The sequence below is a fragment of the Diospyros lotus genome, chromosome 11 (assembly GCF_014633365.1).
Source record: "Diospyros lotus cultivar Yz01 chromosome 11, ASM1463336v1, whole genome shotgun sequence".
Classification (NCBI taxonomy): Eukaryota; Viridiplantae; Streptophyta; class Magnoliopsida; order Ericales; family Ebenaceae; genus Diospyros; species Diospyros lotus.
The window spans coordinates 28,789,866-28,816,852 of NC_068348.1; the positions used below are offsets into that span (position 1 = coordinate 28,789,866).

The following is a 26,987-nucleotide window of genomic DNA, read 5'->3' on the forward strand; positions in this document are numbered from 1 at the left end:
AGATCCTGGTATATATACACTTATACGTATACGGTATACTTGGCCCGATTTAGAAATAGAGAGAGAGAGAGAGAGAGAGAGTCGTGGTCTTCTGCTTAATCGGATGGTCCGATCGCATGGCGGACCCTCCTCCGTCTCGTCAGCCTCCCTCGGACCTGGGTATGTTCCTTTTTTGCATCAATCTTCTATATAATCCGAAAATTTGTGTATATTGAGGAATACACTGTTCATGCATTGTATGTTTTTCGGCGTTTCCTATTGATTATCTGATTCTTCAATTTCCAGAGAATCGACTTAAATATTGCAGTTTCGTTGTAGTCTTGGTTGTTTGAAGTTTGAAGTTCTGGCTGTGGCGTGTGAATGTTGTCTTTGTTCTTCTTTTGTTGTATGAGTTTTAAGTGTGGGCTTTGTTGTTGTTTCCTCCAAATGCTTCCGAGAGTTGAGAGGATTTCAGGAATAGGGTTATCAACTACTTCTTGCTTTTGCCTTTTAAATTAGAAGCTAATCAGTGGCATAGTGTTTTTGGATGGAATGCCAATTGTGATTTCTGGCTTCCTGTCTCTTTTCACTCCTGCTGTCTTCCTTTTGGTTCCTATCTCATTTTCTTTCTTTTGTGAAGGTAAGATTTTGAACAATTAATTCAATGGGAAGATGCAATTTTAAGGGTAAATTATCATTCGAATCTGTGACGTGGCTTCAAATGAAGGGGAACTCCAAATTTGGGTACCCTGTATTGACAACGTCTTCTTGATTGTTTAAGACTACGCTTTGCGAGTGGGGCAGTTTTCTTGATTGTATCTGTGTAGGACAGCCGTAATTTTTAGGAGTGGCATCAGGAAGAGGTGATAAATTTAGGGTTTTTACTTAAAAAAATGGCCTTCACGTTTTTGAACTATTTATTTATTATAATTGATAAAATATTAGTTGCAATTTTGCATAAAAACACTTGTTTCACAATGTTGCTCTGGAAGACAGCTTTAGAGTGCGAAAAATGGATTATTTTGGTAACTTATAAAACGCACAAAACTGTTTGCTTTCACATTTGGCTGCATTGAAGGCAGCTTAAGAGCGTGTAAACCTGCTTGTTTTGGCATCTTAAAAACTCATAAAGCTGTTTGTTTGGCAATTGATTGCGTTGGAAGGCAGCTTAAAAACGCATAAAACTGCTTGTCTGGCAAATGTTGTTGGAATACAGCTGGGAAACGCGTAAAACTGATTATTTTGTTAACGTAAAAATGCATAAAACTGCTTGTTCAGCAGTCGACTGCGTTGGAAGGCAGCTTAATAGCGCGTAGGACTGCTTGTTTGGCAATTGTCTCTGTTGGAAGACAGATCAGAAACACGTAAAACTGCTTGTTTGGTATGGGTGTTGGAAGACAGCTTAAAAGTGCTAGTCTATTAAATGCTATTAATACATGGCAGAAAACCATTGGCATAGGCTTTACGTACATTTGATCCTTTTAACACTATATCCTGATATATATATATATACATACACTTGGTCCCATTTAGAAATAGAGGGAGAGAGAGAGAGAGAGTTCTGGTCGTCTGCTTGGAATTGGACGGTCTGATCACATGGCGGACCCTCCTCCGTCTCACCAGCCTCAGTCGAGCCTGACAAGCCTGACGAGCCTGGGTATGGTTTATTTCTTGTCAATCTTCAATAAAATTGAAAATTTTGTTTTTTTTTTGTTGAACATAATTTGTGTATATTGATGAATATGTGCATCATTTGTATGTTTGTCAAGGTTTATTTTTGTTTTGGCTATTGATTCTTTGATTTTTTAATTTCTTGAAAATTATCTTAAATATTGTGATTTCAGTGTACTCTTGGCTATTTGAAGTTGAAGTTCTGAGGGGTGTGTGTTTCAGAATGGCTTGTTTACTGATCAAGTAATAGGGGCATGTGAATGTTTTCTTTGTTCCTTTTTTTTTTTTAATTTTATGAATTTAAGTGTGTTGATATCATTGCCTCCAAATGCTTTTAAGAGTTCAGAAGATTTCAGGAGTAGGGTTATCAACTATTACTTGATTTATCCCTTCAAATTAAAAGAATCCACTTCAGTTATCTAGGTGTAAAAGGCACCCAAACACTTTGTGATTTCTCACTTTCTTTCTCTTTTTCCCCCTCTTATCTTCCTTCTGGTTCCTTCTTTCTTTTATCAAATTAAGATTTTGAATCGTTAATTTAATTGGAAGACGCAATTATCTTTGTATTTTCCACATTCACTTCGTGTTATTTCTTTTTGATAAATCTAATTTGCATGAAATGAGGGTAAAATTGTAATTTAATCTGTGGTATGGCTTCAAATGAAGGGGAACACCAAATTGGGGTACCCTATATTGATGACGTCTTCTTGTTAGACACTTGAAAGTATTAGAGGAGGCTTTGCAAGTGGGGCACTTTTCTTGATTGTATCTGTGTAGGCAGCAGTAATTTTAGGAGTGGCATCAGGAAGAGATGATAAATTTAGGATTTTTTGATTTAAAAAATGGTCTTATTACTTATTACTTATTATTGATAATAAATAGTTTTTGAACTATTTATTACTTATTATTGATAAAATATTAGAAGCAATTTCACCTAAAAACTCTTGTTTCACAATGTTGCTCCTGAAGACAGCTTTAGAGCATGTAAAACTGATTATTTTGGTAACTTAAAAATGCATAAAACTGCTTGTTTCGAAAGTTAGCTACATGGAGGCAGCTTAAAATCCTGCAATGCTTATTTTGGCAACTTAAAAACGCATAAAACTGCTTGTTTGGCAATTAATTGCGTTGGAAGGCAGCTTAAAAACGCGTAAAACTGCTTGTTTGGTAATTGGTGTTGGAAGACAGCTGGGAAACGTGTAAAACTGATTATTTTGGTAACTTAAAAACGCATAAAACTGCTTGTTTAGCTGTCAGCTGCACTGGAAGGCAGCTTAAAAGCGTGTAAAACTGCTTGTTTGGCAATTGATTGCGTTGGGAGGCAGCTAAAACCACATGAAGCTGCTTGTTTGGCAATTGGCGGTGTTGGAAGAGAGCTCAAAAATGTGTGAAGGTGCATGCTTGGCAATTGTCGCTGTTGGAAGACAGCTCATAAACACGTGAAAGTGCTTGCTTGGCATGCGTGTTGGAAGACAGCTTAAAAGTGCCAGTCCTATTAAATACTATTTATATGTGGTAGAAAACCATTGGCGTAGGCTTTACATATATTTGATTCCTTTTCACGCTATCCTGATATATATACATACATATACTTGGTCCCATTTAGAGAGAGAGAGAGAGAGGAGAGAGTTCTGGTCGTCTGCTTGGAATTGGACGGTCTGATCACATGGCAGACCCTCCTCTGTCTCGTCAGCCTCAGTCGAGCCTGACGAGCCTGGGTATGTTTTATTTCTTGTCAATCTTCAATATAATTGAAAAATTTGTATTTTTTGTTGAACATAATTTGTGTATATTGATGAATATGCACATCATTTGTATGTTTTTCAAGGCTTATTTTTGTTTTGGCTATTGATTCTTTGATTCTTTAATTTCTTGAAAATCGTCTTAAATATTGTGATTTCAATGTACTCTTGGCTATTTGAAGTTGAAGTTCTGAGTGGCGTGTGTTTCGGAATGGCTTGTTTACTAATGAAGTATTTGGGGCATGTGAATGTTTTCTTTGGTTCTTTCTTTTATTTTATGAGTTTATGTGTGTTGATGTCGTTTCCTCCAACTGCTTCTGAGAGTTCAGAGGATTTCACGAGTAGGGTTATCAACTATTACTTGATTTATCCTTTCAAATTAAAAGAATTCACTTCAGTTATCTAGGTGTAATTAAATGCTTTGTGATTTCTCTCTTTCTTTCTCTTTTTCCCCCTCTTGTCTTCTGGTTCCTCTCACATTTTCTTTCTTTTATCAAGTTATGATTTTGAATAGTTAATTTAATTGCAAGATGCAATTATCTATGCATTTTCCACATCCACTTCATGTTTTTTGATAAATTTTATTTGCATGAAATAAGGGTAAAATTGTAATTCTAATCTGTGATGTGGCTTCAAATGAAGGGGAACACCAAATTGGGGTACCCTGTATTTATAATGTTACTTATTAGACACTTGAAAGTATTAGAGGGGGCTTTGCAAGTGAGGAACTGCTATGATTATCTCTGTGTAGCACAACAATACTTTTTTGGAGCGGGACAAGGAAGAAGTGACAAATTTAGAGTCTTGATTCTTAATTATTTGGCTGCCCAGTATTTGAGCTTGCACATATTTTTGTTGATGGTGAGGGTGCTGCAATTTGAAATTCATAGAGCAAAAGGAAAGATGAAATACTTCACCTGTTGAGTAATTTGAAGTTCCAATTTGTGTTAATATAAAAAATGAGCGACTCCTGTTTTTTGGTTAAATTTTACACATTCACACTTGTTTTTGAATTTTGTAATTTTGATCTAACTTGCACAATCGCCTTCTACTTGCAGATTTGGTTATAAACTTGCTCTAGTTAACAAATTGTCTAGTTCTTCAACTAAGATTATGTAGGAGGGATGAAAATCTGGCATATTTAGCAATATATCAAGCCTTAATCCTAGTATATGAATTCTAACTCCCAATCATATCAATTTATGACCTTATTTTTTGTAAGGCCCTTGTAGCTCATATCATACCTAAGAATCTCCCATTAATTTTGTCTTGGTGTTCCATTACGTCTTTTGCTAAAGACTTGTTTCATTCCATTTACTTCTCACATAAACTCTATTGGTCTCTTTAATGACCAAACCATATTAGTCACGTGTCACACATTTTGTCTTTAGTAGGAGCCACTTTGACCTTATTCAAATAACCTTTTTCCTAATTTTATTTTTTTTCTTGTATGATCGCACATCCATCGTAATATCCTCATCTTTGCTATGCTCATATTTGCACATGCTTGTGGTTTTTGTCTAACATTCTATGCTAGATAGACAAAGTTGGTCTTATAGTCATCTTTAAAAATTTTCTTTTAGCTTTATCAAAATCTTATTATCACATAAAAATACTAGAGGCACTTTTCTGTGGATGACATCTTTATTAAACTCCTTATAAATCCAAATTATTTGAACTGATATTTTCTTGGGATGACTTGATCTTCAAATTTACATTAATATCATCCACACTTTTACACAGCTTGCATTCCGTATATTTGGTTTTCAATCTACTTAACTTAAACGTTTAGGTTCTAATTTGCTCCTCCATATCATGAGCTTAGTATTGACGCATTCTTTTATCTCATGCGCCAAGACGATGTGATCTGTAAATATCATACACCAAGGCAACTTTACCTACATACGTTTAGTGAGTTCATCCATTACTAGGGGAAAAAAAAAGGCCTTATTGCAAATCCTTGATATAAATTTAATTGTAATTGGAAAAGCCTTAGTATCTCCTTCACATGTTCTTACACGTGTTTCTACTCCATAATACATATCTTTAGTAACCTGAATATATTTAATTCATATTCCCTTATTCTCTAAGATCCTTCATAAAACTTCTTTAGGAACTTTGTCATAAGATATTCTAAATCTATAAATTCCATACATAAATTGTTTTGTTTATCTCAATCCTTACATTAGGTGCCTTAGCAAGTATATAGCTTTCATTGTTGACCTACAAAGCTAATTTTGCATATCCTTCATTTTAGGGTGGTTCTAGTGGCATGCAAAGAAGCATGGATAACCAAAGCCCATCAGTTTGCTTCTTTTTCTCTTGCGAAGCAACTCAAGAAAAAAATTGGTCACCAAGAAGCACATTACAATCTACATTGGTGCTCCATGCAAAAAGAAGTTATGATGTTGATGGAATTTGTCCATTTTGGGATGGCTAGAGATAACAGGTTGTTGGTTTTTTGGAGTCAAACAGGTGTCCCCAATGACTCACTGTTCAATTGGTCTTAGAATTACAAAGAATAGAAATAATGCAGGGAAGGTGGTTATTGTTTGCTTATATGGGTACTTTTGGGGGAAAAAAAGGAAGGGGCTGGGTTTGGGGTGTTGATGATCTCCTTTTTAGTTTTTGAATTTGTGAATCTTTTGCAATACATGGGTTCATATGGTTTTTTAATCCAACCATAGAGGATTTCATGGACTAATTTTATGTATAGCTTTTATTTTGTTTTCATTTTGGTGCATAATGCAGCTTTCCCTTCATTTTTTTTAAATATGTAAATCTGCTTACTTATGAGGAAGAGCCTCTGTGTAGTTGATAATGAGTTCGTTAAGTGGATGCTTGCAGTGATCCACCTTTCTCTAGCTAGATAAAATAGATATTCATTTGCACTACATAATGCTACTTGAATGACAACTAGTTGACTGTTTTATTATCAGAATAGTTTTATTTTATTTGCGCTTGTGTTAATGGTTGTCTTTTCCTTTTCAATGTTTTTGTGTGTACTTGGTGAAATTCCCGGTAACTGGACTATATTCCACTAGTTTTTTGTTTATTGTGATGTTTTTTTCTGTGTCCTGAAGGTGGAGAACAAGAAATTCACTTGCCCTTGGTTCCAGTCCATATTGTAACTAATGCATGTCAACTTCCACCTGAGTTCTTGGAGCCTTCACCTGAGAGGAAATTGGTGATTGGTTTTGACTGTGAAGGTGTAGATCTTTGTCGCAATGGATCACTTTGTATCATGCAGGTGAATCACACTTCCAAAACCATTCTACCTTAGAAGAAGAATTGTACCTGGAATTATAAGTGTTCTCTTCTCATCAAGTTCTTCTGTAATTTCAACTGTGTTACAAAATTAGTCATTTTCCATATGCTAAATTTTTGTTGTTCATATGGATTTGATACCACAAATAGTTGTATGGAAGTATTTCATTTCACTGGTTATTATCTTGACTGGCAAAATATTTAAGCTATTGTTCAGATTGGATATGTATAGCTCTATAATATGAACGACCTAGTATGATGAACTTGTAAAGGTGTAGCATGGAAATACAATATTATGAATGAAGACCTCTTCTTGTGTTACTTATTTCTTTTCCCAGCCAATTTACAGGTTCCATGACAGATATACCATAACTGGTTTAAGGGCATATCTCATATATCCTTTCATGTTGTCCCATCCCATCTGAACCTTGCAATATTTGGTGTTATTTTAGAAAGATATGGCTACAAGTTACCATTGTGTTATTGCAAGATTAGTGTGACTTTGGCTGCCAAGTATCACTGCTCGACTAAATTAACTATGTGATCCAATTGAAAGTATCATAAAACAACATGATATAAAGCTCTGAATTAATGCAATTCCTTGTGCTATTACAAGGAGGCCTGTGCTTATTTGTTTATGAATGAATGAAATGTACATAGATACAGCATGTTCATGCTAGTAGCCTTATGTAGATGTTAAAAGTAGTTTTTGTGCAGTTATCCCATTATTCCCTAAGCTATTGCATTTAAGATTAGGATGCAGGAGTCAGATGGAGTATTTTGGTGAATACTGTGAGATAGTTCATGCAAAGATAATTTGATACTTATGTTGGAAGCTTTCCGTTTCTTTTTCATTCTAAAATTGTAGGTTTCCAACATGGACTTTAGATGTAAAACAAATTTCAATTTTTAACTTGTACAATCTTTCACTCCTAATTAGTTGCTTCGCTTCTATATATTTAGGCAATAACATTGCTGTAAGTTGTATCCATTATATATGTTTGTATGTATGCAAAAGATCTGAACTAAATTAAGAGTTTGAAGAATGCTCACCGGTTAGACTGTGAAGAGAAGAGTAAAGATAGGTTAATGTAACTGGTGGCTCCTGTAGCTATGTGGTCAAGTCCTTAATGTTATGCTTTACCATATAGCAATTACATATTATGATAAATCTAACAGTAAATTGGTAATCATTGCTTAGGGTCTTGTGGATGTCTGTCACTTGTCTGGAAGATACTTCTTTACCTATTTCTAGAGTTGCATATGGAAATTGAATTACAACAAAACTTGGTTCTTTAAGATGCATGGGGAGAGAATATGGATGTCAACAGACCAAGTATGGGTCAGGGGAGCCCTAAGTCACTTTGCCTCATCTAGGTGAACCCTTTCCCTATGGCCCCACACATGCCACCATGCATGCACCATCCCTTGTCCCAGTCATGTCCCACCCCACAATGAGAAATACCCGTAATCTGGATAACATATCTTGTGTTGATGGTAGGACCATCATTCAGACACTGGCTCAAGTAGTTGTTGTCATGTACCTAGGGTTCAACCTAGGGTTTAAGAGATAAAAGGGAAAGAATTGAGGAAGATAGATCAGAAGAAATGAGAGCGAATTAGGGAAGAACATAAACAGTGAGAGAGATTAGGGAGAACTGAGAGAAAGAGAGGGAAATTGAAAGAGAGTTTGAAATCAGATTTCATTCAATAATATTCTTGTATGTCTTAAATTAGATTGGATTAGCCTTATATGCTAATCTGGTAGCTAAGGTTTAGCGCCAATAGGGTTGCCAAATATTCAAATCAACACAGCTATATGTAGTTGTCTTTTAGGTACAAGCCGCCACAACTACAATTCAACTAAAGGAAATTCATCTATTATCTAATTACTACCATGTTCTTGGTTCATGACAATCCCCCCCCCAGAGAGTTCTTGTCCCCAAGAACTTGCTAGAATTGGTCCCGTTTCTTCACCCAATCCCGACTTCCTCTTCTTCTTCTCTCCATCCTCCAGTCTGTCACACACGGCGACTTACTTTCTGTTATTTCTTTTTCTTAAATGTTGTAATCGTTTTCGTTTATTTCTATTATTACCTATCGTGGTTGTTGCTTTAAATTCCAGCTATAATAGTTTGTTACTAGGAGAATATTCTAGGGAGAGCCCATGTGTATGGGCTAGAATAGGACAAACTGGTTGTTATAACCACTTGTAAGAGGGAATCTGCTATGGCAACCCCCATGCTAGGAGGTATATATATCCCTCCTAGACCTTCCAGGAAGATATATCGAGAATATCATTGAAATTCAACATCTCTCTCTCTCTCTCTCTCTTTCTCTCTCTCTGTTCCTCTATGTTCTTTCTTCTTTATTTTTTGTCTAACTTTTCTATCTTCTACTGCTATTCACCAATTAATTCTAAGTCAGTGAGATAGCCATTGTCACTACTCGTGACAATTTGGTATTAGAGCTACAGTCTTGGTCAGAGTTAGTAGAGAATTCTTCTATGGTGGAAGGTACCCGCACGAGGAACTTTGAGTCGCAGTTGCAGCAGTTCAGCTCTATAGTGACTGACTTTCAGAACCACGTAGATCAACTAGAGCTGGGTTCAGAATGCAATCACGAGGCGATCATAGCAATGGATTGCAAGATGGAGAATTCGGTAGGGGGACTGGAGAGAAGGTTTGATGGGGCTCTGTCTCAAATGCGGGAGGATAATGCGCAAATAAGAGCAGAGCTGGGAGCCCAACTCCAACAATTTATGGTCATGTTCACTCGCCAAAACACGGTGAGACTGACTCCTGAGTTTCCTCCTAGAGATAGAACAAAACCCTTAATACTAGACAATAGGAGAGACAAAGTAGTGGGAAATGATGGAATCGAGATTGAACCGGAGGAAGACATAAGGAATATGATGGAAGGTGGACAAGAAGGACCGAATCGTCCACAACAACCAGGGTTTCCAATGCCCCAGCTGGAGATTCCGGTGTTTGATGGGAATAACCCCCTGGTGGTGGGTAAGGAAGTGTGAGCGCATGTTTGATTGGTATAATGTACCTGAGGGGAGAAAGGTAGCCTTGGCTTCAACCTACTTTGATGACCTGGTAGACGCTTGGTACCAAGGGTGGACTAGGGTCAGGGATAATCCTACATGGGGGGACTGATAGGCTCTGTGAGAGATTTGAAGAGAGGAGTATGTTAGACGTTATTGAGGAGTTTAATAAATTAAAACAAGCGGGAGAGGTGAATACCTACCTGAGGAGGTTTAAGGAGCTGAGATCACTGATGATCAACAACGACTCCCACCTCTTGGAAGCTTATTTTGTGTCTAGTTTCTTGAGCGGGCTCAGCGATGATTTAAGGCCTATGGTGAAGATGATTAGGCCACGGACAGTGGAGCAAGTGGTAGAAAGTGCACGTTTGCAAGAGATGGTGGTGGAGGCCTTGATGAGGAAGTAGAGGCAACAACATCGGGCTATAACCGGGGGCACGTCTCATCAAGGGGAAAAGGGACACAACCATGATTGGGTTAGAGGCAATCAGGGTGTCAGGAATTTAGGGGGACCTGGTTCTGGGGGAAAATACAATGAGCTAAGGAGGCAGCCTGTGCTATGCTTTAGGTGCGAGGATAAGTACTATCCCGAGCACCAATGCAGACGTCAGCTGTTGCTGCTAGAGGGAGACTCTAGGGAAAGGCTAGAAGAAGAAGAAAGAGAAGAGGATGAGGAGTTCGGAGAAGGGGATAAGGGTGAAATCTCACTGCATGCACTGAAGGGGGTGACCAATAATAAGATAATTAAAGTAGAAGGGAAGGTAAAGGACGACAACTTGTTGATCTTAATTGATAGTGGAAGCACACATAGCTTCCTGGATGAAGGTTCTGCTAGAAAATTGAGGTGTCCACTTAAGGAAACTCAACCCCTAAGTGTGACTGTGCCTAATGGGAATAGGGTGATCAGTGAGTCAGTTTGTCCGGGATTTAATTGGGAGATGTAAGGGGAGAAGTTTGAAGCAGACTTGAGACTGTTGCAATTAGGAGGTTGTGATGTGGTATTGGGGGTTGACTGGATGAAGGGGGTGAGCCCCATAAGTTTTGATTTCAATAGGATGGAGGTATCCTTTGACAAAGGGGGGAAAGAGAATGACTGTCACAAGGGGAAAAGAATTTGGGGTTTGCAGGATGATAACAGGGAAGAGGCTCTACCGAGTGTTCAAAAACAAGTGGTGCCAGTTGACCCAATTGTTCTCCATTGTGGCAATAGAAGAAAGGGCTGAGAAGAAGTTATATGGAGAATTGCACCTGACGGTCAACAATCAGCAATGTGAACTTGACCAGATACACCCTCAAACCCCTATTGATGAACTGCTGGTAGAGTTTAAGGACTTATTTACCGAACTTGTTACTTTACCCCTGTTGAAGTTTGCCTCGAGTTTTGTCCTAGAAGATAGCAGAACTAGAAAGGAGCTGAAGGAGTAGTCTCGGCTGAAGAAATTAGGCAGCTAGGGGTTAAAGTGTAATTAGTACATTTTGTTGGGGTTAATATGTAATTTCCCTAAGTTAGTTAGTTGCCTAAGTGTGTCCGCCTCCTCTATAAATAAGAGGGCAAGGCGCCTGCTGAGAGAGAACTATTCTATGAGTGCTCTAGTCCTTTGTATTATGAGTGCAAGGCATTGTTTAAGAAAGGAAGACTATTTGCAAGTCTTGGGTTTATTTTCTTGGGGAAACAGTGTGGTATTGTATTCGGGTTTGTGGGCTATGAGGGCTGTGATGTACTGATCTTCTTTCTGGAAATAAAGACTGCTAGGAGGACTCTTTGAAGGCTGGATGTAGGTTTCCTCAAATGAAACCAAACCAGGATAAATCTTCGTGTTGTGTGGTTTGCTTTCTGTTTCTTGTTCTTATGTTTTATGTTTTCAATTCCTATAATTGCTGGGTGGATTTGAGAGTGTTGAGAGAGGCATATATCATCCAAGGGTCATTCCGCATAGTCCTAGGATAACAACCCCCTACCTGAACCCTGAACTAGTAAACATCAGGTCTTACCGTTATTCTCCAGCCCAGGAAACATAAATTGAGACAATGGTGAAGGAGATGCTAAGGCAATCCTTTATAAGACCCAGTTAGAGCCCATTTGCTTCACCAGTCCTTCTTGTAAAAAAGAAAGATGGATCTTGGCATTTTTGTGTGGATTACCACCAATTAAATGCCTTGACCATCAAAGACAAGTACCCCATACCCCTTGTAGAAGATCTAATGGATGCGTTGCATGATGCCAAATTTTTTTCAAAGCTTGACCTTTGTTCAGGATACCACTAAATAAAATTGAACCCTGATGATGTTCACAAAACGGCATTTGGAACCCATAATAGACATTTTGAGTTCTTGGTGATGCCATTTGGGCTCACCAATGCACCGACCACTTTTCAATCCCTAATGAACCAAATCTTTGAACCTTACTTAAGAAAATTCATACTTGTATTTTTTGATGATATCCATGTCTATAGCCCAACTTTGAACCAACATCTACAACACCTAAAGACCACCCTAAAAGTCCGTAGATCTAACTAGCTCTTCATCAAAAAGTCTTAAGTGTTCCTTTGGTCAAGATCAGGTCGAGTATTTGGGCCATCTGATATCAGGCGAGGGTGTTAGAACTGATCCCAGAAAGGTGGAAGTTATGTTAACTTGGCCTAAACCCACAACAGTGAGGGCTCTAAGGGGGTTCCTTGGCCTTACCGGGTACTATCATCGATTTGTTAGAGGGTATAGAGTGGTTAGTAAACCTCTAACCAACCTGCTGAAGAAAGGCAATTTCAGTTGGGGGCAGGAGACTGAAGAAGCCTTTGAAAAGTTGAAGGTGGAGATGAGAAGGGTACCTCTTTTGGGTTTGCTAGACTTTAGCAAACCCTTTGTACTGGAGACAGACGCCTGTGGGGTAGGCATTGGGGCTGTGCTGTTACAAGGAGGGAGGCCATTGGCATTTATAAGCTTGGCATTAAGCCCAAGGCATTTAGGATTAAGCATTTACGAGAAGGAGTTCTTGGCAGTACTTATTGCTGTAGAAAAATGGCGCCATTACTTGGAAGGTGGGAGATTCATAATCAAAATAGATCATGAGAGTTTAAAGTATCTGTTGCAGCAAAAATTGCAAACACAACTTCAGAAAAAAGGGATGGCAAAATTGATGGGATTAGATTACATAATGCGGTATAGGAAGGGCAAAGAAAATGTAGCAGCTGATGCTCTTTCGAGGTGCCAAGAGGAGGGAAGCGTATTCGTAATCACAACTGTAATACTAGAATGGTGTCAAGAAGTTGTAGATAGCTATGAGGCGGATGAACAGGTGAACAAGATATTGGAAAGACTAGCAAAGGGATCTAAGAAGGTTGAGGGTTACACTTTAAGTGAAAGGGTGATAAGATTTAATAGCCGGATTGTTATTGGCAGCAACAGGAATCTCAAGAGGAAGATTATGCAATCCTTGCATGAATCTCCTATAGGAGGACATTCAGGAATTCAAAATACTTACCTTAGGGTAAGGCAGCTGTTCCAATGGCCCAAGCTAAAGGCTGATGTTAAGGAGTTTATCTTGACCTACGATACCTATAAGAGGTGTAAACATGAAAATGTGGCCTACCCCGGTCTCCTTCAACCCCTTCCTATACCTGACCAAGCTTGGACCAACGTTTCAATGGACTTTATTGAGGGGTTGCCTAAATCTGAAGGGAAGGATAGTATTTTGGTTGTGGTTGACTGGCTATCTAATTTGCCCATTTCATAGGATTGGCTCATCCTTACACAACCCAAGAAATGGCAAGGGCATTCATGGATCGGGTAGTGGTGTTGCATGGGGTCCTAAGCACCATTGTTTCAGACCATGATAAGATCTTCATGAGTGTGTTCTGGCAAGAATTGATGAAGTCTATGGAAACCAAGCTTAATATGTCTATGGCCTATCATCCCCAATTGGACGGGAAAACGGAAAGAGTCAATCAAAGCTTGGAGACCTACTTGAGGTGTGTGTGCATTCTACAACCTAAGAGCTGGCACCGGTGGTTAGCATTGGCCCAATGGTGGTATAACTTGAACCACCACACATCCCTAAAAATGTCACCCTTCGAGGCCAACTACAATTACAATCCTCCCATCCTACCAGCTTTAGAGGGACATGCGATAGCTGCATCTGTTGAGGAGTATATGCAACAGAGGAGGATGGTATTGCAACAACTTAAGCAAGAACTAGCCTTAGCCTAGAATAGGATGAAACAATATGCAGACAAGAAGAGGAGTGAAAGAGAATTTGAAGTTGGAGAGAAGGTGTATTTACGGTTGAAGTACCCCCACTTGAAATCCCTCAACCAAGGACCGGTGTCCGAATTTAGTCTTGAGAGGTTTGGAGATCATATCATGATGGATATAGTTGAGGAATTTAATAAGTTGAAACAAGATTGGATAGTATAGGAATATCTACTCAGATTCAAGGAGTTGAAATCACTCATGTTGAGCCATAACCCCTACATGACTAAGGAATATTTCGTCTCAAGTTTCATCAGTGGCTTGAGTGATGACCTTAGGCCTACAATTAAGATGTTGAAGCCTAAGACAATGCAGAAAGCAGCTGAGGGTGCTTCATTGCAAGAGCTATCGGTGGAACCATCCCTAACTCTGGACCATCCTTGGAACTACACATCTCCAACATCGTTTAGATAGGCAGATGCTAGGGTAACCCTCTGGTTATCAAGCACGTGGTGGATGTTGAACAATTTCTCTCATCGCCTCACCCACCATCTAGGCTTTTGCCCATCAAATAGAGGCAATTCTAGTTTTGGCACCAGAAAACTGGATTGGTGGGTGGTCACCTGTATCTCTTGTCTCTTCTCCACCACATTTTCTCCCACAATGGCCGGTTCACCCTCAAACTCTAAGGATCTCGCCACCTTGTGGTTGGTTCCAATTCCTGGGAAGATTGGTTCCAACCTATCTCTAAGGGGAAAGCTAGGTGAGATCCTTATTTGATTTTGGCTTGAGAACATGAGCATGAACTGTTGCATTTGCTGTCGCAGCATGTTGCTTTGCTCTCGCATCTCCTCTCGAATCTTATTGCGCATATCCTCGTGCAACCAATCCCCGACATCATCTAGCTTCTTATCCACCATCGTTCCAATCTTCTCCTCCATGGATCCCATATGAGTCTGCAACTCCACCACCATTGTCGTCACTTGTTGCAATTGTCTCCTTCACTTGCTTCATTCGGGTGTCGTCAACCATTTGTGGTTTGATCGCTTGAGAGATCGTTGGCCAGGAATTTGCTCTGAATTTTCTTCTTTGTTCACTGCGGTTGTTCGCTATCAACAATCCTCTAGTTTTGAAACCTCACTTTGCTGAATTTACTTGTCTCGATGTTGCCTTTTAATTCCGAACCAAATTACTAAAATTCACAATCGTCATGGAGCGTTAGAAAACGCAGTTGAAAATCACCACAACAATCGCCTAGGGTTACAGAGTCAATTCTCTAAAACTGCCTCTTGAATCTGCTTTGCCTTCTTTGATTGACTGCAACAATGCTTGAAATCACCGTAGAGTCGCCTACAATTTTGAGTCGAGCGAGATTTGCTTGCCTCCTCTCGATTTCGATCAATCTTTGTTTCCTTCCGACTTAGATCTGAAACGCGAAAAATCACTGCTTGATTGCTTTGGCAGAGTCTTTGGAATTCACTTGTAGATCGCCTTCGTACAGATGGCTTCCGATGCACAACTTTGATTATCACCTAACCTTAATTCATCAAAAGTGAGAATCGATCGCTGCAGTTGTCTATGAAATTGCTTCCCAATTCGCGATTGGCTGCCAGAGTCTCCTTCATAATCTAGATTGCCGGAGTCGAGGAATCATCCTAGATCGCCTAAACTTGCCTGTTGCTACCAATTTCTGTACTCGCCTTCAAATTCCAAGAATCAACCTTTGTGCGTCAAGATCAAATTTCGAGAATCAATTGTGTTGGAAAGTAGCCGTTGATATTCGTCAGAAATTAATCAACAGAGAAAATCGCTAAGGAACGATTGCTCTAATACCAATTTGTCATGTACCTAGGGTGTTCAACCTAGGGTTTAAGAGATAAAGGGAAGGAAATGGGGAAGACAGATCAGAAGAAATGGGAGGACATAAGGGAAGAACAAAAATAGTGCGAGAGATTAGGGAGAACCGAGAGAAGGAGAGGGAAATTGAGAGATTTGAAATCAGATTTCATTCAATAATATTCTTGTATGTCTTGAATTAGATTGGATCAGCCTTATATGTTGATCCAGTAGCTAAGGTTTGGCGCCAATAGGGCTGCCAAATATTCAAATCACTACAACTAAAAGAAATTCATTTATTATCTAATACTACTATGTCCTTAGGTCATGATAGTTGCATATGAGCACACAATAAAAATTGCATTATTTATTTCAAAAAAATTCAAATATTGTATTTGAATTGTTGAAATTTTGGTTTGAATACAAATTCAGGAAAACAAAATAAGGAAGTGTTGCCTGTAGAAATGATAAAAAGGTGTATTATATTATTAATCTCTAACCCAATTGCAGTCAGGCTAAGCTGCCCTTTTCCTGACTCTAGCTTGAATCCAAGGTTGCTTAGCAAATTAGCCTTTAAACTCAAACCAGTCTTATCCATTTAAGATCTCTCCAAACCTGACCAATTAACCAAAGAGCAAGGGCCCAATAGATTGAATTTTTTTACTATACCTAGGCATAATGTATGTTAAGGAAAAACTTATAGTTATACATGTTGATACTTAGAGAGTTCTATACTAAGAGAGATTAAAGTTAGGTATTAACAAATTATTGATACAGCTGAGTCAGCATTTATTAAGCATAAAATGATGAAAATTCGATAAAGATGGTTTGAGCATGTAAAACTAAAACTGATACTATCAACAATAAGATAAATGATACCATCAACATTGTGGATGCTGAACTGGGACTTGAGAGGTCAATGCCAACTTGAATTAGGCAAACACAAACGGAAATGTTACGTAGTTGATAATGGCATTTGATGAACTGAATGCTAGAAAAGGATTGTTGTAGCTGAGTCTAAGTAGGTGAGAAAAGGCTTAGTTGAGTTGAGTGGTTGATGTTTTGGAGCATTTTAATGTACATTGACATCATTTCTTGACTCTTTAGACCTTGCAACCATAAATACTAAACATACCTGCATGTATTTTATTCATGTAGTTATCACAAGAGAGTAACTATCTTACTTAATAGAAGGCTTTTGTATTTTGCAGCTTGCCTTTCCAGATGCTATATATTTGGTTGATGCAATAGAAGGAGGAGAGATGCTTATGAAAGCCTGTAAGGCAGCACTTGAGTCTAGTAACGTCACTAAAGTTGTTCATGACTGCAAGCGAGATAGTGAGGTCTCTATAAATGGCAATATTTTCTGCTTGGTGCATTTTTTACCCAAGTTTGGAATTCATAAAGCTATTCGTATTTTGCAGGCGCTGTATTATCAATTTGGCATCAAGTTGGCCAATGTTGTGGATACACAGGTAATCCTTAATGACTTGCCAAAAACTATTGGATCAGATTGTTATCTTCTTTTATCTCTTCCCCCTCTTTTGTGGTGTCTAGATTTTGCTGTAGCTGACCATATTTTTATACATCTCTCAAACACATGAGAGCAAGGCCAATCTGAATGTCTAGCAGAAAAGACGTTATGATTTTTATTGTTATCTATTTATTAGACTTGCCAAACTAATAGTCAATTGATACATGGACCTAGTGGATTAACCAGGCTTATTCCTTTAGGATTTTGCTTATAAGGTCTGTATTACTTCAATGACAACATATCAAACCTTAATCTCACTAAGTGGGATTGTTAACATGAATTCTATCTCGCCAATCAAATTTTGTCTAGAATATATAATAAGAGATCTGACGATTCTTAGCTAGCTGTCAGCTACCTAACATCCTTCTCCTTTATCCAATTTTGGGATTGGTACTGATAAGGATTAATACATTTAGCAGTAAAGTGTTAAAAGGGATTACTCAACTCATAGGCAGAACAAAGATCCATATTGCTTCAAGGTTGTAAAAGATGATTTGGCATTCTTATGGTTTTACTCTTCAATTTTGCTTCTGTAATGTTTATTACTGGCCTGGTGAGTTACTCATCTGTGTGCAAAACTCACTTGTAGTTGGGATGTGGTGATGGGTGCAGTCAGGGACACCTTTTTGGTGCCAAAACTCGTACTCTCATTGACCAGTGGTCAGAGACAAAGCACCAATTTTAAGAGCAGCTGGTTATGTGATGGGCTTATGCCTTCTTGAGGTTTAGAGCCAAGCAATTGTGGCTGATACCGGAATTTTATTTTTAATTTTTTTCTTGGTATTTAGGTTTTCGTCTCTTATTTGATATTCTGCTGCTTTGATCAGATATTGCTTCATTTCTTTTCTTTTGATAGTGTTTTAAGGTTTTGTTGGTTGAGCAGATCTAGAAACAACTTTGGAGCAAATCAATGAACTTTCGACTTTCATTATTTTCTTAGGGTTCAAGGAGGGTTCTCGTAACTATTTGGAAGTAGTTTTTTTTCATGATTAAGCAAAACCAAGGTTTACTCTTTAGCAAATTAGTGTCTGTCATTTTTTGCCTGCAGATTGCTTATTCTCTGATTGAGGAGCAAGAAGGAAGGAAAAGGATGATAGATGACTACATATCATTTGTTGACCTCCTCCGAGATCCACGCTATTGTGGTATTTAATTTGCCATTATGTCCCCTGTTTTTATTTATCTTTTCAGCTTTTCTGTCTATTTCTTTTCTACACTTTTGGTTCTGGAATTGTTGGTTGCAGTTTTGCATATCATAAATGCTTACAAGAATCTCAAAGATTGATGTGATGGAGATATTTTGATATGTTTTCTATTTTGATTTTAGAAACAAGGTTTAGATTAGGTTTTATCTTGTTTTATCTTTTTCTGTTTTTGATATGTCATTGTTGTTTAGATGATAGAATTTTATTTGATTTAGGGATTAGATAGAGTTGTATTTGATTTTAGAGGTTATAATCATACTTTGATTAGTCGTTATCTTTTCAATAGATTATCTTTTAATTGCCTATAAAGAGGCAACATAATGTAACATTTCAGATTTTGATAAATGATTAAATATCTTTCCCCTTCTTGAGTTTCTCTTGTCTCTTGTCTCTCTCTCTCTCTCTCTCTCTGTTTTTCTCTTCTACTTGCCTTTTCTTCTTGGCTTCTTCTCTTCTCCAGCTTCTTCTTAATCAATTCCCTGTCTTCAACTTTCTGTGATTCATTACTGTCCCGCATCATGATGTGTTGTATGCTCCCAACTTTTAACAAAAATCTCATGTTGAAATTTTCTTTTTGTGTATGCATACACGCACAGTGATCTGATATGTATTACTTTCACTTATGCTCCATGGTGCCTAAAGTATTCAATGATGTATATAAGTAAGAAACAAAAAGTAAGGCCTGTAAATTAGTAAGCTTGGTAATCATGGTCTTAGGGCATGGTTGTTTTTATCTGTGTGCTTGTTCTTGACTTGGTTCTCTAAGAGGGGTCCCATTAATAAGGTTTTTACATTTCTTTCTATAAGGATTCGTTAGTTATATAATGTGAAATAACTCTTAGAATGTAAAGTATGTTAAAACAGCTAATCAATCAACGACAAAATTTATCTCACTAGGTGGGGTCAGGTACAAGATTGTAGCTCTCCAAGGATTTCTATCCATGGCCATATCTTTTCTAAGGCCATAATATCTCATGTAGTTTCTAAGGGTCCCACAAGTTTTCTTCAATCTTCCTATACTTCTTTTGTTGCAAACTTCTTCCATTCTATCCATTTGTGTCACAAGTGTGTTCATTGATCTTCTTTTCGTATCTCTAAACTATCTTAATCACATCTTGCATATCTTATCTTCAATAGCTATTACTTCAAGATTATTATGTATAATCATTTCCAATTCCATAATAAAGCATATCTTCTTTTCATTCCATCCACTCGTGTCACAAATGTGTTCATTGATCTTCTTTTCATATCTCTAAACTATCTTAATGACATCTTGCATATCTTATCTTCAATAGCTATTACTTCAAGATTATTATGTATAATCATTTCCAATTCCAAAATAAAGCATATCAAAGCCAATTGACTAAATTTTTAAATATGGGAATTTGAATAAAATCCTATGTACCAGCATTATATTTACCCATGGGAAGTCTTAGTTGCTAGAGAGATGGACAATGTTAGCCAAGTATGGGTTTTGGTGGTAGCTGGTAGTTTTGGAATCAATGGTGGTGTTATGAGTTGACACTGATGGATTAAGTGGTTTGAGGCTAGAGGATGAGTTTGCAATTACCTCAGATTTGGCATTTGCAAATTGTTTAGGCATTGCTTTAAGGAGGAATCTTAATGATTGGGAGGTTGAGGAGTTTTTTGAGTTGTTGGATTCTCTATTCCTTACCGCCTGGCTAGAAAGGAAGGATGTTGCCCATTGGACCAACTTCAAGATACGGTAGTTTGGTGGTGAAGTTGTTTGGAGCTTTAGTGAAGCAAGGGCACTACTTCTTTTCTTGGGAAGGCCTTTTGGTTTGTGTAGCACCTTTTAAGGTTATTTTCTTTGGGCACCTATTGAAGATTGAAAGATCAAATCATACCAAGAGAAGATTAATTCAAATATGTTGGATCAATTATTGCCCATAGTATAGAACTTCACCACAAGAAGGATGTTACCCATAGAATTAAAGCTAGATGGTTAAAATGAAAAAATATATCCAGTCGTTTTATGTGATAGTAAGATTCCATTAAATCTAAAATAAAAATTTTATAAAACAACTATATGACATGCTTTGTTGTATGACATAGAATGTTGGGTAGTAAAACACTGTCATATGCAAAATATGAGTATAATAGAGATGAGGATACTAAGATGGATGTGTAGCCATACAAGAAAGGATAAAACTAGAAATGAGATTATTTTTAATAAGATTGAAGTGGTTCATATTGAAGAAAAGATGCATGAAACACAATTAAGATAGTTTTGCCATGTGAAAAGAAGACCAATGGAGGCTCTTGTGAGGAGATAATGAAATGGAACAAGTATTTAGTAAAAGAGGTAGAGAAAGACTCAGAAAAACTTGGTTAGAGACACTTAAGTATTATATGAGTTGTAAGGGCCTTGAAGAAGATAAGGCCATAGATAGAAATAGTTCAAGAGCTAGAATTTATCTAGCCGACCTGACATAGTAATTTAAAGGCTTGGTATGTTGTTGGACACCTATTGAAGATAAGATGTGGGAGACTTGATTCAAATAGATGGAATATATGAGAAGATGATTGATAGCTGTGCCTATGAAGCGAGTGGATGAAATGGAGGAAGTTTTGTTGCAAAAGAAGGAGAGGTTAATAACGTAGAAATGTCTTTAAAGGGTGTCGATCTTGGTGAGGTTAATAACCCCACTAAGATTACTATTGGCTAAATCACCACCTTAAGAGGCCACCCCTCAATGATACTAAATACTCATACTCAGAATCCTAAACTAGAGAAAAGATTTCAAGGAAAAACCTTGTATTTATAGAATCAAAAAAATTCTCAAAAGGTGTGTTCTCTACAACTAACCCAAAAGGATTTTTGTAACTCTCCCAAGGGATTGTGGCTTGCTAATTTTTCAATGTGGGGTTACCCAATTTTCACTGTATGATTCTCCCCTGATTAGAAAAGACTTGCCTTTGAGTCTTGATCAGCTTCTTTTCTAATGACTTACATCTTAAAGGATGCCGATTTTGTCAAAGTCAGTAACCCCACCCCAACAATGGTGGATGACTTCCTTGTAGTGTCTTCCTTCTTGCATGAACAAAATGTTTACTCTCTTTCTCTCCTTTTTTTTTTAAAGATATCATCAGTACTATTTTTTTTTAACTTTTCACTTTCCTTTGTTTTGTCTCTCAAATCCACACACCAAACACCCGAAACACCAGAATAACTCTACATTCCTCCCCTCTCTTTTGCAACCACAATATCTCAAAACACCTCAAGAAAGTAAAATATGAGAGAATGAAGCTTGAGAATGAACTCTGCAGGTCCAAAATTGATTGTTAGGACATGAGGCTGACTGGCTATGGCATGGCAATGACTGTGCACTGATGTAATAGATGATGCAGACCAATTACAAGAATTAAAATATAAGCGACAGACCCAAGTCAATTACAAAAATTAAAATATGTCTGGCTGAGCCAGGCCAATTACAAAAATTAAAATAGAGTCAGCTGAGTCAAACCAATGACAGAAATTAAAATGTAGTCAGTTGAGTCAAACCAATACAGAAACTAAAGTATAGTTGGCTAAGCCAGACCAATTACCAAGAGCTATGATACCAACTAACATAGGGACGCCTTTAAAAGGTGTTGATCTTGGCGAGGTTAATAACCCCACTATGACTACAATTTGGTCTAATCACCACCTTAAGAGGCCACCTCAATGATACAAAATACTCACGCTCTAGGAATCTTCAACTAGAGAAAAGATTTCAAGGAAAAACCTTCTATTTATAGACTCAAAAGATATTCTCGAAAGGTGTATTCTCTACAGCACAAAAATGGTTTTTATATCACTCCCAAGGGAGTCTGGTGATTTTTCAACGTGGAATTGGTACCCACTTTTCACTGTATCAGGAATACTAATGAAATCTTGATGGGAAGCCCTTAAACATGATGAATAGAGGTGGCTAGAGGTCTAGATCATGTAGCTGACCTTCCTAGTGAGATAGAGGCTTGTGATATTTGGTGGTGGTGGTGGTGTGCATTTTTCAAATTCATGGATTTTCACTCTGTAGCTTTTCTTTGTTTTAAGTAACCTTTTCTTGGATGAAACTTTTTCAGCTTGATGAAACTGCTGTGTAGTACAAGTGTGCGTAATCTTTTTAGCTTTTCTTTTTCTTTAACTGCCAATGATGCTATGAACTAGTTTGTTTTTAGTTCTCATTGCAAAATTAATTCCCTATATTCTGGGGGTTTTGACCTTGGGGATTTGAATGCAGGTGTCTCTTATAATGAGAAGCAAGAAGTCCGTGTCCTTCTGAGGCAGGTTGGTCTTCATATCTTGATTATTCTGATACCATCATCGTTATAATACTTTTTGTCTTCATTTAGAGGGATTAGAAAAAATCATTCTAGTGGCTTCGATGTAAAAACAAGAAAAGAAACTCTGTCATGTTGGGTTTGGCTCAAAAAGAAAAAGAAATTGTCACAGCACTAGGAGAAGTTCATCAGACCACTAGTATGTGTTGTTATATCTGCATGTTACTAGAGCCAATAGTTGGAAGGTGTAAATCCCACAAATCCCCCCCACCCCAAGGGCGGCAGTGGGTACCCAGAAATATAACATTACTTCTGTGTTGCCATCGGTCGCACTTTTGGTGGATTGTTTTGTTATACTTATCTAACTAATAAGGATATTCCCTGTCACCCTTCTGTTGTAATGGGCAGTCGTGGATTTCTTCTTTGGAACTTGCAGAGTTACTTATCCCTATCCCAAAAAGAAAAAAGAACTCTGCAGAGTTTTCATTTGATTCCTTAAAGATACTTGTGGACACAACTGGGGTCCTATTGTTGGTTTGCATGGACATGTATATATTGTGTGTAATATAGAAGCATGGCTCAGCAAAATTATTTACCTCACTCATGTTATATAGTTGAATTTGTAAACAGCTTTCTGAAATAACCTATTCCAAGCATATAGTATCTTGGAAGAGAATAAAAGAATTTCTGAAGTGCCTCTACCGTTAATCAAGATCTGACACTTGTGGCAACAAAACTTGAGCCTCTCTCTCTCTCTCTCTATATATATATATATATATATCTTTCTCTGATGATGGTAACTGGGTATTTGCTGCATGCATGCTCTGTGAGTGGCATGCAAGAAGTGTAGGTGTTGAGAATTACATTATTCTGTAGCATATTGATTACATTTAACTCTCTTGAAAGTCTAAACCAATATATAATACCTTCATTGACATATGCAGGATCCTAATTTTTGGACATACAGACCATTATCTGAACTGATGGTCCGTGCAGCTGCAGATGATGTTCGTTTTCTTCTTGTTATACACCACAAGTTTATGGAGAAATTGAATGAAAGATCCCTGTGGTATCTTGCAGTTCGTAGTGCACTGTATTGTCGATGTTTCTGCTACATTGATAATGCTTATGCTGATTGGCCACCTCTTCCACCAATTCCAGGTATATAACCTTTAGATGATATTATGGTCTTGGGGACCACCTGCATGCCAACTTTTGGTTGAGCTACAAAGTAAGACTTTAAGAGCAACAAATGCCCCATGCATTTCTCTCTTTTACGATCTTTTACTTTTTGTTTCATCACTATAGTCTGGGAAGGCTTAAAATTCATAGGCTGAAAGTGCGTTAGCATGAAGCATCTGTGGTTCCAAATGTATAATTTACCTTCATAAAAAAATGTATAATTTACCTTTTTTCAGTCATTTTAACCGTCAGAATGGTGCCATCCTTGTGATTTATTTATTCTTCTTTTGATTTCTATTACCACCCTGAATTTTTTATAGATGAATCAGTTGCTAGTATTTGCAGAGATGGATCCTTTAGCGACAATAGATAAGGCTATTTAGTGGAGTTCCATTGTTTCATCAAAACAAGATTTTGAAGCATTTTAAATTAAAACCTAAAGTGTATCACGTCCTGTGCTGGTGATGGCGTTGACTAAAATTAGAATCTTAACTATGAAATAGATAAACTTATTGTTAATTGCTGAAAAGTGTATTTAGTTGAGTCTTGGAAAAATTGAAAAAGTGTATTCAGTTGGGGCTAAGGCCTTTCACAATATCAGCCATGTGATGGAATACGACCATATCAATTATTCTCACTTACTGCCATCTCATTAAACTTTTCCACATGAAGATGGTGTTAAAACTTTATCTCATCATCCTCCTATAGAGGGTTGTGTCAAAAAGGGCATCTAGCGTAAAATTTGTCACATTGTTCTTTTGTGTTGGTTTGTATTGTCAATGTGACTTTTAGAAATCAATTGACATTATGAATGCGTAGTTGATGATGGTGATGAGTTGAGGCTAGGACCTGACCTGAAGAGTTTTAAAAATTAAATTCATTCCTGATTTAATTCACTTGTTGCTGCAGAAACTCTTATTGCAAAAGGGAATCTCCCAGAGGAGGAAATTCTGTCAGTCTTGAATGTTCCCCCAGGAAAAATGGGGCGTGTTATCGGAAGAAAAGGATCTTCCATCTTGTCCATAAAGGAGTCTTGCAAGTATTCTCTCAATCTCAACATTTATGTATATGTGTATACAACCAAATGATTGTTTCTTTTCACTGTGGAAGTGCCAACCTTGCTTTTGTCATTCTTTGCCTACTTGCAGTGCTGAAATACTCATTGGAGGCGCTAAGGGTCCACCTGACAAGGTTAGTCGGATGTCCCAAATTTTTCTGTTGCACATTTGTCTGGTGTCTCATCTAGAAACATTGGAACCAGTCTCGGGAGGTTTTCAGCAGATATGAAAATATGTGTCACATTGGTAATAAATCTTTCATATTTGCATGCTAAACAAAACTCAAAACATTTGTTTCTGGAATTCTAGAATCCTATGTTGTTTCTAGTTCTACCTTCCTACTTTTATCTTTCTTTTTATGCTCTTGATTCATCCAGAACCCAATTCAACCATTCTCAGCGGGTTAAATATGGCAATCCTAAAATGGAACCAAAGCCATATTGGGCTTGAAATTGTTTTTGAATTACAAAATGATACACAGAATATATTTCCCAAAGAATTTTGGATTCACCTGCTACGTTGTCGTATTGCGGTTGTGTGACATTTTCAAAGAAAATATGGTAAACTTCAAGCAAAATTCAATTGGTTCAAACAAATGAAAGTGAAATAACCTTTTTGGGTTTGCCGAAAACTTCAGGTTGGTATCCCATTTGAATTGAAATTGCTCTGGGAGTGTTATAATTTGTAATCTGTTTCTCAAATACTGAAAAGAAAAAAGAACTCGCGGGTCATCGGTCCACGCCTGTAATACTGTTGCTTTGTTGCAGGTTTTCATCATAGGACCAGTGAAGCAGGTCAGGAAGGCTGAAGCAATGCTGAGAGGAAGACTGATGGAAATGTACTAAGAAGTCAATCTGTTTCCCTTCTCTTTCTTTTACCTGATCTTCCTAGTAATAGACCTGAAATTGGATATTAGTCCTGCTCGCTCTTATAGAATTCCCAGCCCTGTGAACTGTTGGCCCAGCCCTGTGAGCTGTTGGCTGTTGCAACATTTCTGTATATATAGACAGACAGGGTTGGTTTAGGCAATAGTTGCCTTCTATCCTCCCCTTCTGCTTTGGCGAGATTGCAAATCTGATCTGTTTGGCCTGATCTCCTTGTTCCTTCTTTCTCTATCTTATTCTTTTCCCTTTTCCTTTTCATTTTCTGCGTCTTTTGCCAAATATATATGCCTTCTTAATTCTTGAAAATGATCATAGCCTGGTCTCTTAAAATGGTAAGATTGTTTCTTTATGAATAGAATATTGTAGGTTCAAATTATGAAAACTCTCTTTTACAAACAAAAAAATAATCCTCCCTCTCCCTCTTTGAAAATTGGAAAGTCAAAAATTTAGTACACTAGGAAGACCTTTTGTTTGGCACTAGTTTTATTAGTTAAGGATTGATATGTACTCGATAAATATAGTAATTTAGTTTACTGCATGTAACTACTTAGTAACCTTGGTAGACTTGCATTACGTTTTAATTTATGCTTGCAACATTTTAAGGTATTGGAAGTTTCATTTAAGAACGAATGCATGATATAATTCTCCATCTTTAATTGGTTGATATTAATGAGATGCATCTGGTCAGAGGGAAGGACATATGCTTTGTATTAATGGTAAATCTAATGGACCTTTGTTTCAACTTTTAAGATGTCTTTTCCAATTATGTGTGTGAAGAGAAATTTATTTGTCAAAAGTTTAAAAAAATTATATGGGTTCTATTCAGAGTAACGTTTATTTTATTTTATTAACTTGCTTATAAAGAAAAGAAAAAAAAAATCAACAATAGTTAATTCAATCAGCCAAAAAAAATGTCAGTTTACCCTGTTAATGTTTTGTATGTAAATTCAATAGAAATGTCCTAATTCCCGTTGTGGTGAATTTTTTATTTATTTTGCCGAACCTATTGATTGTGTGTTATTTTTGGCCTTTTAGTATCACGCCAAGTTCATATACAAAAACAATAATACACAGCAAAATTCATTATATGGATGCAGATTGCCCC

The 26,987-nt window shown here is 37.4% G+C and overlaps 1 protein-coding gene across 3 annotated transcripts; it reads left to right on the forward strand.

Annotated features, from left to right (window-relative positions):
- LOC127812970 (uncharacterized) lies at positions 1-26,092 on the forward strand. 3 transcript variants are annotated; one of them, XM_052353591.1, is made up of 11 exons: positions 41-159; positions 5,650-5,867; positions 6,476-6,642; positions 16,944-17,075; positions 17,157-17,207; positions 18,315-18,411; positions 22,719-22,765; positions 23,703-23,919; positions 24,850-24,979; positions 25,089-25,131; positions 25,766-26,092. In XM_052353591.1, exons 1-11 carry the CDS (start codon positions 104-106, stop codon positions 25,841-25,843), a joined length of 1,236 nt encoding a protein of 411 aa, XP_052209551.1. In that variant the 5' UTR covers positions 41-103; the 3' UTR covers positions 25,844-26,092. The 3 variants fall into 3 exon arrangements, with proteins under 3 accessions (XP_052209553.1, XP_052209551.1, XP_052209552.1); XM_052353593.1 differs by lacking the exon at positions 5,650-5,867 and having other exon boundaries at positions 1-159; XM_052353592.1 differs by lacking the exons at positions 41-159; positions 5,650-5,867 and adding an exon at positions 1,561-1,636.
- The last annotated feature ends 895 nt before the right edge of the window (positions 26,093-26,987 follow it).

What these genes read in the sequence shown, in the direction of transcription:
- LOC127812970 (XM_052353591.1), top strand. Translation starts at nt 104, where the DNA reads ATGGTCCGATCGCATGGCGGACCCTCCTCCGTCTCGTCAGCCTCCCTC. An exon ending in CCGAGATCCACGCTATTGTG is followed by an intron (nt 18,412 to 22,718) that starts GTATTTAATTTG and finishes ATTTGAATGCAG; the next exon opens with GTGTCTCTTATAATGAGAAG. An exon ending in ACCTCTTCCACCAATTCCAG is followed by an intron (nt 23,920 to 24,849) that starts GTATATAACCTT and finishes TTGTTGCTGCAG; the next exon opens with AAACTCTTATTGCAAAAGGG.